This window comes from Phalaenopsis equestris, unplaced genomic scaffold (assembly GCF_001263595.1).
Source record: "Phalaenopsis equestris unplaced genomic scaffold, ASM126359v1 Scaffold225318, whole genome shotgun sequence".
NCBI lineage: Eukaryota > Viridiplantae > Streptophyta > Magnoliopsida > Asparagales > Orchidaceae > Phalaenopsis > Phalaenopsis equestris.
Window position 1 is genome coordinate 147,888 of NW_018243366.1, and position 13,531 is coordinate 161,418.

The 13,531-nt window shown below is 34.5% G+C and overlaps 1 protein-coding gene across 1 annotated transcript in view; it reads right to left on the bottom strand.

Moving 5' to 3' along the window:
• Positions 1–13,104, bottom strand: part of LOC110037806 (probable beta-1,4-xylosyltransferase IRX10) — a 26,107-nt gene extending 13,003 nt beyond the window's left edge. The window contains exon 1 of the mRNA XM_020742527.1: positions 12,820–13,104. Within this exon, the coding sequence (XP_020598186.1) occupies positions 12,820–12,925 (106 nt within the window). The 5' untranslated portion in view covers positions 12,926–13,104. The remainder of the gene's footprint in view (positions 1–12,819) is intronic.
• Positions 13,105–13,531: the final 427 nt, after the last annotated feature.

Sequence of the window (13,531 nt, forward strand, 5' to 3'; positions counted from 1 at the left end):
TGTGTATAAGAGCGCATATGTGCGTGTGTGTGTGTGTGTCTGTGCGCGCGCATGTCTATATATATATATATATATATCTGTGTGTGTGTGTGTGTCGATGTGCACACACACACACAGATATATATATATACAAATAATAATAAGATAAATAAGAATAAATGATTTAAGAGTCATGTATCCCATTTCAAACGAAGAAATTAGAGGTGCGAGGAGGGAAACGACAGTGGTGAAAAAGAAGAAGAAATCAAAGGGAAAAAGGAGAAAGAAAGTTCACGGCCTGCCTTTGAGAGGAGAAGATAAGGAGGAAGCCGAAGGAGGAGGAATGTTTGTGCGGTTCTCTTCATCGTGCGATACTTGTCGTACACGATTGAAGTTGCGTTTTTTACGCGAGCAACAACGAAGAGGAAGAAAGAGGATCAGCTTTGTGTGCTACTAGTGGGCTCGCGTGAGGTGTAAGAGAAGGTCGACGACGATGAAGTAGACGCGGGCGAGAGGCTATGGATTGAATCGGTGTCGAAGGAAAGAGATGTAATAAGATTTGCGTGCTTTCTTGGGATGAACTACGATTTGCATGCTCTGTTGGGATGAATTGCGATGGAAGAAGAAGAAGAGAAGTGGAGATCTAGCGGTACCGTGCGCGTTGTTGGGTCTTTCGAACCACGCGAGGAAGAGAAGGAGAAGTCGAAGAAGTGTTGTGCTTACATAGCGGAAGAAGGGAAGCTTCCTGCTGCTGAGCACGTGTGCGTTAAGGCAGCTTGAAATTTTATAAGGTATAATTGAGATTTTTAATAAATTTATTTATTTATATTGTTGTGTCATAATGTGTGATTGGGCTTTAGGTGCGTACGGTAAGAGCCAAAACTTCTAGGTATTTAATATTTTATGATGTAAATTTGCTTAAATTGAAATTACTGGTTTACTTGTTAAATGCTAATGAAATATTTAAATTAATCAGATATTGAAAAGTAGAAGATTTGAGGCTAAATGAATTAAAGTTGTACAAGGCGGGAAGCAAATCAAACTTTTAACGTAAGAAATTGTATAATAACTCATTGTGATTTTAATTATATATCATGAAATACATTAAGTATTTCTTTTAAGAATAGGATTCTTATCAAATGATATCAAATTCATTTACTATAGGTAGTTGTATAAAAAAGTTAGTAGATATAAAGTAATTTAGAAATCTTATAAAAGCAAGTTGAGTGGTTATTTTCTTATTTGTATTAATATTAAAGTTTATTAAATAAAGAATTTCTTTAATGCTTTCGACAATTATTTTATGCATGTTGTAGCTTAAGAATTAAAGGAAATGAACGGGAAAAAGGAAAATGAAGGTTTAATATCATTAAAAGAAAGTAATTTGAAGGAAATAAAATGATAAATAAATGTTTAAGTCATAAAGATTTACCCTCGGGTGGTACTGATAATTGATGCAATATACCCGTGCACGTTAAAAAAAAGAAAGGCGTACCTTCGGGTACAATTTTTTGTCTTCAAACACATTTTTTTCGGGTGTCATCAGACACATTTTGAGGAAATCATTGGGTATGATGGTAATCCTATAATGACTATTAAAACAGTTAAAAATGATAAATACTTAAAGTGGAATGAGAGGGATAAAATTAAAGTGTTAATGAAATGAACTGTATTTTCTTTTGGTCAATCATGTATAGCATAACATATGAATTTAATGTAGATTATACTTTAATTACTCACCGAGTTACACTCATGGTTGCAATTAACGTTTTCTTTCAGAAGAAAAAAAATTTTAAGTTGATATGTCTGGTAGAAGAAATTTAATTTACAAGAAGAGGATCAATGTTGCTAAGTATATTTTTTTATAATGATAGTTTCTCTTTACTGTTTGTTTCAAATGTTGATTTACTGTTCAGTACTGGATTGAGATGTTATCTTTGATGGTTGTTGTTAAACTTCATTGCACTTTGTGGATTAGTGGTTTTTTTTATATATTGAAATTTTTCAAAAAGTAGATAGTTAGATGTCAATACCGTCTGACCATTGTTCCTGTCTTATTTAATTCAGAGCATCGGGTTGTGTCTGTGACAAAAATGGTATGAGAGCAATTAGTTGTGATCGCGATCTAAAAGCATGAGAGTGATTATTCTAATTCATAAGTAATAATGACAAGGAATTAAATTGTATCTAATTATAATTTCATCTCTTTTATCTTATTTCAAAAATGTGAAAAAATAGGGAGAAGAAGCTATAAATGATATTGTAGAACTTGATACACCCCTGTAGATTAATGTGAATATTGATGCATTTACAAAATGGTGACTGTAGTAATGCAGTTGATTAATAACTCTCAGACTAAGGCCAGTTCCAATGAAGGATGTTAGATGGATAAGTACCTGAAATTATTTCGAGATATGAGAACCTCTCTCTTTTCTAGAGGAGGAGGTCCGATATATGCTGAATGACTGTTGAGAGTTGAGAAGATTCTAAATGGATTGTCTTGTCCTCTAGAGATGATGGTTACACTAATTACTTTTGCATTACAAGGAGAAGCTGAGAGATAGTGGCGTGGTCAATTGCAGGAGAAATTTGGGGGTAGAGCCACTCACATGATTCAGTGGGGCGAATTCTTGAGCACCTTTAAAGACTGGTTCATACTATGGTCCGTCTAGAGATGGATGCATGACAAGTTCATCAGGTTGGCACGAGGGCGAGTGTCTATCTAGATCGAATACTTGTTTTTGGTGCCACAAGTCAGAACATATGACAAATAATTGCATCAAATTGGTTCAAAGGGCTCTAGTAGATTCCAGGAGCAGTGATGCACTACCTCAGAGGAGTTTTGGTAGGTCGAGGATAGCTGAATCTTCAAGATCAGTGTCAAATGCAAATCAGACTTAACAGAATGTTTAGCCCGGAATATATGCATTATCACAATTGAAAGCTAAGGACTCCATTAACGTTATCATAAGTACGTCTCTCTTAACAATTTTAATCAGTATACATTTAGCATCATAAGATTCATGTCATGTCATACATAAAACAAGAATTTAAATATATTAATAAACTGACTCTAAATGTTTAATGAAATGATTTTAATGAGGTGTCATATATCTTCAGAGTTGACTGATAAGAGTATTATTTGATTCGGGAACATCACGCTCATTTATAGCTGATGAACTGGCTAAAGTGATGCAATTTAATATCCTTTTGATACCTGTGATACTATCAATTAAATTGTCGAATAATGCTTTTATAGAAGTTAATAAATCATGTGAGGTGGAACTTATGATTGGTGAAAAGAGTTTTAATGCCCAACTTATTGTGTGGCTTTTACTGGAATTCAATGTGATTTTAGGCAAGGATTGAATGTCTAAAAACTTTGTCACTATTGATTGCAATAAGAAGACTGCCAAAATAAATGTATCTAGAGATGTAGAATTTAATTTTTTAGTGACAAAGGGCTGACATCTATGATAATCACCTGCATGAAAGTGTTTAAATTGTTGAATCATGAAAGTCAGGGTTTTATTGCTCATATAACAAATACTTCTAGGAAAGTGCAGTCTTTGCGTGATATTCTGGTGGCAAGAGAATATCCAGAAGTATTCCTTGATAATTTATCAAGGCTACCACCAGTGTAAGAGATTGATTTCAGTATTAAGCTCTTACCAAGTTCTTAGTCTGTTTTAAGGCATCTTATAAAATGACAATTAAGGAGTTACAAGAGCTGAAGTACTGACTGCAGGAGTTACCTGATAAGTGGAGATGGCATATTAGTGATGTTCATTGAGACCTAACACCTCACCTTGGGCAGCTCCGATACTATTTGTAAAGAAGAATGGGAGCTTCATGATGTTCATTGACTACATGGAGTTGAATAAGCTCACAGTTAAAAATAAATATCCATTGTTGATGATTAACGATTTGTTTGATACGTTGGAAGTGGCTTCAGTATTTTTAAATATTCATCTAAGGTCAGGCTATCACCAGCTGAGGTTTAGAGAAGAAGACATAGCAAAGACCGCTTTCCGGACTAGATATGGGCACTATGAATTTGTGGTGATGTCATTTGGACTAACAAATGCTCCAGCAGTTTTCATGGACCTGACAAACAAGATCTTCAGACATTTTCTGGATACTTTTGTGATCATCTTTATAGATGATATCCTGGTGTATCTAAGGGAAGTAGGTCATTTAGGTCATTTGCATGTCGTGCTATAAGTTTTGAAGGAGCATACACTTTATACCCAATTTTATAAATGTGAATTTTTGCTTAAAGTGTGGTTTTTCTTAAACACATTATCAGTGGAGATGGCATATTAGTGGATCTAAAAAAGATTAAAACGATTATAGATTAGCCAAGTCCTACTACTGCCACTGAGGTTAGGAGTTTTCTAGGTCTATTGGTTATTACAGAAGGTTTGTTGAGGAGTTTTCACAAATTGCTATGTCGTTGTCAAGATTGACTCAAAAGACAGTGAAGTTTTACTGGTCAGATAGTTGTGAGGAAGCATTCAGAAGCTGAAAACATTTAATGTCTGCTCCAGTTTTGGCCATTTCTTCAGGTTCAGATGAGTCTCAAATTTTTAGCAATGCATCATTGAGGGGTTTGGGTTGTTTACTTGTGCACCATGGTAAGGTTATTGCATAAGGATCACGACAATTGAAAAATCATGAAAAGAGTTATCTTACGCATGACTTGGAGCTTGTTGTAGTTGTATTTGCACTCAAGACATGGAGGCATTATCTGTACGGAGTTAGATGCAAAGTTTTTACTAACCACCATAATTTAAAATATATTTTCAGTCAGAAAGAGTTGAACCTAATGCAGAGGAGATGACTAAATTTTATTAAAGATTACGATTTAGATATTCAGTATCATGCGGGAAAGATGAAAGTTGTGGCAGATGCACTGAGTAGGAAAGTTTCAGGAAACTTGAACTATTTATTTACGCAACAGGAGCAGTTAATTAAAAATCTAGAAAAGTTTAAGCTGATCATAGCTGATTATGATGATGAAAGTATGGCTTGGTTATATTAGATGACGGTGCAACCAACTTTAATGAGCAGAATTGGAGATTCTTTAGCCAGAGATAACAGTATTCAGAATGTTCTGGAGTAGGTTCAGACAAGAAATTTAGAGAAATATGAGCTAGATCAGGATGGTTTATATTGAGGTATAAAGGCAAGGTTTATGCTCCAAATGCTAATGACCTGAGGAAGGAAATTCTGGAGGAAGCACATTTATCTGGTTACATTATTCACCTAGAGAGCAATAAAATGTATCAGAATCTCAAAGAAGCATTTTGGTGGCTAGGATTGAAGAGGATTGTCACAGAATTTGTGGTTAAGTGTCATTCATGTCCCCTAGTGAAGGCCGAACATCAATGCCCTAGAGGTCAGTTGTAGGCTTTACAGATTCTGGAGTGGAAATGGGAAAAGATTGCAATGGATTTTGTAAATGGCTTGCCCAAATCGCGTCAAGGTCGGAATGCTATATGGGTAATTATCGATATCATGACCAAATTTGCCCATTTCTTACCTATTAGATAGACCGATCCAGTTAAGAAGCTAGCCAAATTATATGTGGATCAAATTGTAAGGTTGCATGGAGTGTCGAAGTCTATTGTCTCCGACAGAGATGACGGGTTTACTTCCAGATTGTGAAAGATGGTTTAGGAAACTTTAGACACACGATCGACTTTGATTACAATGTTTTACCCTCAAACAAATGATCAGTTAGAGAGGACTATTCAGATATTGGAAGATCTATTAAGGTTATGTGTTCATGAATTTGGTGGAGGTTGTGAATCACATATACTTTTAATTGAGCTTGCCTATAATAACAGTTACTATACTAGTATTGGGATGATTCCATATGAAGCCTTGTATGGAAGGAAGTGAAGGACCCCTCTATGTTGGGCTATAACAGGTGAAAGAAAGTTCATTGGTGCTAATTTTGTTTATGATGCGACTGAGAATATAAGACTAATCAGAGGCAGACTAAAGGCAATGCAGGATAGACAGTAAAAATACTACGATGTTAAACACGGACCTGTTGAGTTTGAAGTTGGAGTTTGTTTTCAAAAATGACAGTACATTAAAGGGTGTGCAACATTTTGAGAAGGCAGGAAAATTGAGCCACAAGTTTGTCAGTCCATTTAAGATTATGAAGAGAATTGAGAAAGTGGTATACAGATTGGCCTTATCAGCTCATATGTAGGGAGTGCATAGTATTTTCCACATTTCCCACTGACAAAGTATATTACAAATGAAGTCAGTAGGATGATAGTAGACTTTGTTTATATTCAGCCAGATTTGATTTATGTTGAGGACAAAGTGGATTTTAATGTGAAAAAGCTGCAGAACAGAGAGATTCCATTCGTGAAGATTTTATGAAAGCATGGGTGTGAGGGGATATAGCCAGAATGGGTGTGAGCGGATACAACAGAGATATTCTACGTCGAACTACAACCAGAATGGGCATACTCTAATAAACTCCAGGAAAGCCCATTCCTAAGAAAATTCAAGCCTCTTCTACATCGACTACAAGAGCAAGGCTTTATTGGGGAAGATCCTATGAATCACTGGAGCAAAAATCAGGTACTCTGTAAAATAGATGTTATTAATCCTGATTTAACAATACAGGATAAGCCCCTCAATCATGTTACACCGCTAATGCAAGAATAGTTCAAACGGCATGTTGAAAGCTTGTTAGCCTTGAAGGTCATCAGGCCAAGCAGAAGTCGCCATAGGACTATGGTGATGATGGTTAATTCGGGCACTTCTATTTATCCTCTCACTGGAAAGGAAATTAAAGGCAAGGAAAGAATGGTGTTCAACTACCGCTCTCTCAATGACAATACCACAAGGATCAATATTCCTTACCAGGTATAAATACACTGCTAAAGAAAATTGGAAATAGCGGGATATATTCAAAATTTGACCTGAAAAGCTGCTTTCATCAAGTCGCGATGCACCCAGGATCAATTGAATGGACTGCATTTGTAGTCCCAACAAGACTTTATGAATGGCTGATAATGTCATTCGGATTGAAAAATGCTTCAGCCATCTTTCAGAGAAAGATGGATAATTGTTTTGATAAATATTCAAAATTTAGAGCTTTTTACATAGATAATGTATTAATCTTCAGTAACAGCGAATACAAGCATAAAGAACACTTGGAGCAATTTCTTGAAATTGTTGAGAAAGAAGGGTTGATACTTTCACCAACAAAGATGAAAATTGGCGCACCACAAATAGAGTTCCTTGGAGCTGTAATCGGAAACTCGAAGATCAAATTACAGCCGCACATCATGAAAAAGATAGCAGATTTTCCCTGAAGAAAAACTCAAGGAAAAGCAAGGAATTCGATCCTGGTTAGGTATTTTTAATTACGCTCGTTCTTATATTCCTAACTTTGGTATATTTCTTGGTCCTTTATATCAGAAGACAGCCCCCCATGGAGACAAGAGAATGAAACCTCATGATTGGGAAATTGTTAGAAAAATCAAAAGCCGTTAGAAAAATCAAAAGGCCTGGTACAGAATTTACCAGACTTAGAGAGTCCTAGAGAAAGCCTATATTATCCTCGAAACATATGGCTATATGGAAGGATGGGGAGGCGTATGTAAGTGGAAAAAGAATAAGGCAGATTCAAGAAGTACAAAGAAGATTTGCGCCTACGCTAGTGGAAAATTTGCAACGATCAAATCAACAATAGACGCAGAAATTTTCACCTGTATGGAGACACTTAATTCATTGAAAATCCACTATTTGGATAAAGAAGAAATCACGCTAAGGACGGATTGTCAAGCGATAATCTCATTCTATCACAAAATGACCCAAAATAAATCACTACGCGTTCGTTGGCTTGCATTCACGGACTTCATCAGCGGGCTTGGAATCACCGTCAACTTTGAACATATTGACGGGAAAAATAACACGCTGGCTGACTCACTCTCTCGACTAACTTTTATTTTATGTACAGGATCAGAAGAAGACGAAAATTCTTTTAATTTTCTCTTTTCAGGAATAACAGAATGGACGCTAGTAGCAGCCAAGGAAAGACTAAGAAGAACGCAGAAGAATACTCAGAAATTAGAGACAACCCGAGGACAATCTATAACAACAACATTCGGACATGTAGCTACCCAGGAGGATTGGAGTGGTTCAAAGCACTTGGACTAGACATATCACAACCTAAGGAAGCAAATGACTTGCACTGGCAAGTACTATGGGAAACGTTCTTCCACCCTATCTCATTAAGCGCGCACACTAGGCTTCGAGGAGCTACGAAGCAAATGGAGAAGGAACAAGCTCAGAAGGTTGCAAAAGAGCTACGTATTTTAGCCAATATATATACAAATAAGACAAGATACTGTAGAACTATAAGTACCAAAGACAACGCATGGGAAAATACAATGTCATATTGTCACCGCATCGCGCAGCAAATAAATAATTTTATTAAAATATTTGCCGATATATCAGACAAAAGTCTGAATAATGCTGTGTAACGTGGAGCATATGGTGGGCCCATAACCCACTAAGCCTGTATCACGTGTCCACTATGTATTATTTTGTATTATGTGTAAAGGGACCACTAGTTTTGATCCCTGGTTTGTGTTAAAACCATGGGTCGGTTTCCGGTTTACCGCCCATAGTTTTCTGTCTACTTTTTAAAAAGGTGGGCTGGTTTCCGGTTTAACCCCCAGTTTTCTTTTATTGTGGGCTGGTTTCTGGTTTCTCTCAACCTATTTATGTGTGTGTTTTTAGAAGTTGCAGACACACCGGAGATAATCCGAGAGTCTACTTCTTCTCCTAAAATTTCTGTAAGTTTTCATATTCAATAAAAATCTTGTCTTATTTTCAATCTCTATATTTCTTCCTTTGTTTGGCAAAAGTTCTTTGTGACCCCAAGCCAACGATCCGCTCACGCCCTTCGTTCCTTTGTTTAACAAAAGTTCTTCGTGACGCCAAGCCAACGATCCGCTCACGCTCTATGCTACTTGGGAAAAGGTTTCTGGGATGCAAGAAACATATCCACAATTTTCAATTGAGGTATGATTGTTGTTCTATTAAATCTTTTCAATTTTTAAGGACGAAATTTTTATAAAGAGAAGAGTTTGTAATAATAGCAAGTAAAATGTACATATATATAATAATAATAATAATAATAAATAAACAAACAATAATAAGATAAATAAAAATAAATCGATTAGGTATACGCATCCCTTAATCTCTTTGGTTTCGACTTAAGAGTCGTGTAGCCCATTTCGAACGAAGAAATTAGAGTGCAAGAAAGGAAATTGCAATGGCGAAGGAGAAGAAGAAATCAAAGGTAAAAAGGAGAAGGAAAGTTCTCGGCTTGCCTGTGAGAGAAGAAGACAAGGAGGAAGCCAAAGGAGGAGGAAGGTTCGTGTGATTTTCTTCGCTGTGGGATACTTACCGAACACGATTGAAATTGTGCTTCTTACTCGAGCAACGACAAAGAGGAAGAAAGAGGATTAGTTTTGTGCATTGCTACTGTGCTCACATGAGGTGTAAAACAAAGTCGATGACGAGGAAGAAGACGCAGTCGAGCGGCTCTTGATTGAATCGAGGTTGAAGGAAAGAAGAGGAATAAGATTTGTGTGCTCTATTAGGATGAACTGCGATGGAAGAAGAAGGGAAGTGGAGAACTTGTAGTGTCGTGCACGCTGTTAGGGCTTTCGAGCCACGTGAGAAAGAATAAGAAGGAGAAGTTGTAAAAGGGTTGTGCTCGCGTAGCAGAAGGGAAAGCTCTCAGCTGCTGAGCTCGCATGCATGAGGGCAGCACAAAAATTTATAAGATATAATTGAGATTTCTAATATATTTATTTATTTATATTGTAATGTGTTATAATGTGTGAGTGTGAATTTCATTAATTAATGTGTTAATATAAAGCCACTTGAATCAAACTTTGTAAGTGGAAGATTTTGATGCCAAGGAGAAGGGTGTTGGCTTGTGCGTGTAATTGGGCTTTAGGTGTGTACGATAAGAACCAATCTTCTGGTTATTTATTATTTAATGATGTAAATTTGTTTAAATTGAAATTACTGGTTTACTTATTAAAAGTTAATGACCCATTTAAATTAATTATATATTAAATAATATAAGGTTTAAGGCTGAATCAATTAAAGTTGTACTGTGCAAGAAGCAAATCAAACTTTTTAAGGGAGGAAATTGTATAACTACTTATGTGTTGTTTAATCGTATTTCTTTAAATATATTAAGTATTTCTTTTAAGAATAGGATTCTTATCAAATGAAATCACATTAATTTAATATAGGTAGTTGTACAAAGAATTTGGTAGAAAAGTATTTCTAAAATCTCTTGAAAAGCAAGGTAAGTGATTATTTTCTTATATGAATTAAATTTAAAGTTTATTAACTAAAAAATTTCTTTAATGTTTTAGGCAATTATTTTATACATGTTGTAGCTTAAGAATTAAAGGAAATGAACGAGAAAAAGGAAAGTAAATGTTTAATGTCTTTAAAAGAAGATAATTTAAAGGAAATGAAATGATAAATGAATATTTAAATCATACAGGATTACCCCTGAATGGTACTGGCAGTGGATGCAATGTACCCGTTCATGCTAAAGAAAATTGTAAAGTTGTACCTTTGGGTATAATTTTGAAGGTATTTTGCACACCTTTTTTGAGGGTGCCTTCAGACATATTTTGAGGATACCTTCAGGTATGACGGTTATACTATGATGGCTATTAAAAATGTTAAAAATGGTAAAGACTTAAAGTGGAATGAGAATGGATAAAGTTAAAATGGTAATAAAATATAATGCATTTTCTTTTGGTCATTTGTGCATAGCATAACATAAGAATTTAATGCATATTAGATTATAATTACTTACTATGTTATACGTATGGTTGTAATTAATGTTCTCTTTCAGGAGAAAGAATGTTTTATATTGATATGCTTGGTAGAAGAGATTTGGTTTACAGGAGGAAGACCATTGCTGCTAGGAATATTTATTTTATACTGATAGTTTCTCTTTACTATTTCTTTCAGATGTTGATTTACTATTTAGTACTGAATTGAGATGTTATCTGTGATGGAGGTTGTTATTGGATGATTTAAATTTCATTGTACTTTGTGGATTAGTGACTCTTTTATATGAATTGAAAGTTTTCAAAATGTGGATAGTTATATGTTAATATCGTCTGACCACATTTCACACCAGTTAATTTTAAGCATTGAGCCGATTCGAGACAATTTAGGCAATTCTATTAAACAATACAGTTGGCGTCATCAAAAATTCTAATATAATCTACCTAATAAAATTCAACAAATTAGTTAGAATACTCATAAAAAAATATTTCAAAATCATATAAATAAAAAGGTCATCATATTCCTTTCTCAAAAAAAAAAAAATCCTGAGAATAGAACAACCCTCCTAGCTAAATGTTTTATCCCAAAAATTTTCATCAATCAACTAATAAGGTAACAAGCATCATCCAATTCGTGTGATGAACATCCTCAATTAATAAATCAAAAATGAGATATTATCAAATTAGTTTGGTACTGTCAATTCGCTTATGAATAATATTGTCATTTTTATTTTGTTTTTATACATCACCAACAACAATGAAATGTACATATCATCTAATTAAGTTAGCCCTCAACATTCTACACCTCGATTAACCTCGAAAAAATATTCTAAAATGTCTAACATTCTTCTGGAGCAATCTAAACATGATCAAAATATTGCATAGATTTTGAAAATAAGGTATTATGCTAGTTATGTCCCAAATATCATATATACCCACCTAATCGAAATGTAACAAATAATAAGTAAGTATGGATAAGGAAAATTAAATCAGCAAAATTCCCTCAGCTCCTGTGCAAAATTGTGATTAGTCCACCTAAAAAATTAGTTTTAATTCTTATTTCAAAAATTTTAAAAATAGTAAATGGATCCCACCACTATCCTCTAACCAAAAAAAAAAAGTATATGACGGTGCTCCGTTAATGCTCACAATTCTTTTAATTAAGAGAAAGTTGTGAAAATGTGTATAGGTTGCAATATATCTAGCAAGTTGAATCAAAATGTTAAAACACAGTGGACAGTCCACTCTTCCAATCAATCTCAAGATTACATTTCTAGACATTTGAAGTTTTAGTGGTTCACTGTGCAGTGATGCAAGGTCAATTGTGCAATTTTAAGAAAACAAAATATTCATCATATAATTTAATGTAGAGAGCTACCGGGTAATAACAATAACAAGGAATTGTGCTAGACTCAATTAAAAATAAATACAAAAACACAAATATAAGAGAAAGTTTATCCTAACATACAGCCATAATAAAAGCATGAAACCCGCACATTTGCAACCTTCTGAGAAGCCAAGTGCTGGCAGAACCACAAATTGCAATTCCATGTTCATGGACAACAAATTTTGGTGAAATACAGTAGCATTCACCCAAAGCAACCCCTGACCTCAATCAATCTTCCATCATAAAACAATCGTCACATAAAAAAGTGAAGCCATCAACCGAATCTAAAAAATTCTGTAATTTTCATTTTAAACAGTTCCCTAGCAGGTAAACATGGACACTCAATCGTCATCCCCGCTCAACAAGCATTTCCATACAACAATGAGATAAACTCCATCCTTCACATAATCACAGGGAAAGGCATAAGCTACTGCTTCGGCGGTCATCAAAAAGCAAATCCCAGCTAAATTCAAACTAAATTAATCTAGATCCACAGAAAAAAAGAGGATAAAATCAATCAAACCAAACACAAAACAGAGTAATCCAAAAAATCAACGCACAAATAAAAACCAGAAACCCTACCTGAGATCCTCTCTGTTCTCCTGCTCCTCTCGAATTCTCTTGCTCCAGTTGTCAAAGCCAGCAGACAAAACACAGCCAAACAAGAAACCCACGCCCTACTCCTCATCACCCTTCTTCTCCCTCGAGACACAGATCACCAACTACCAGCTGACCAGGAAGAGAAAATCCAACAAGCGATTCTAAATAGGAAGGGGGAGCGCCTCGGAGAAGAAAAGATAAAACATTGGAAGGTGAGTCGGGAGGGACGAGAACAACGTTAGGTAATAAGATCTTCTCCTGGCGGTTGTTCGGCTGCTAGTAGAACTTCAGTCAAGCAGTAACTAGAAATTTTATCAAGATTTGATAAATTTTTAGGTAGTAAATTTTAAAAATTATTTGCATCACAAAGATAAAATTTGATAAATTAGTTGAATATTTATTTTAAATTTTAAATATAATTTTAATTTTAATTATTAGGTGCACTTGCTAAAATTATTTTGGTTTGATTTAAATTTTTATTAATTTTAATTATGTTACATTAATTGGTAATTTATCAAGCCAATTGTTTGTTGATTTGAATTTCATTAATATATAATCATCATTTAGTAATTTATTAAGTAATTAAATTTGTTTAATTAAACTATTAAAAATGATACTAATTTAATTAATATAATTTATATTTTGTCTAAATCAATTAAAATTAAATTAATTAAAGTATAATTAGCATAAGATA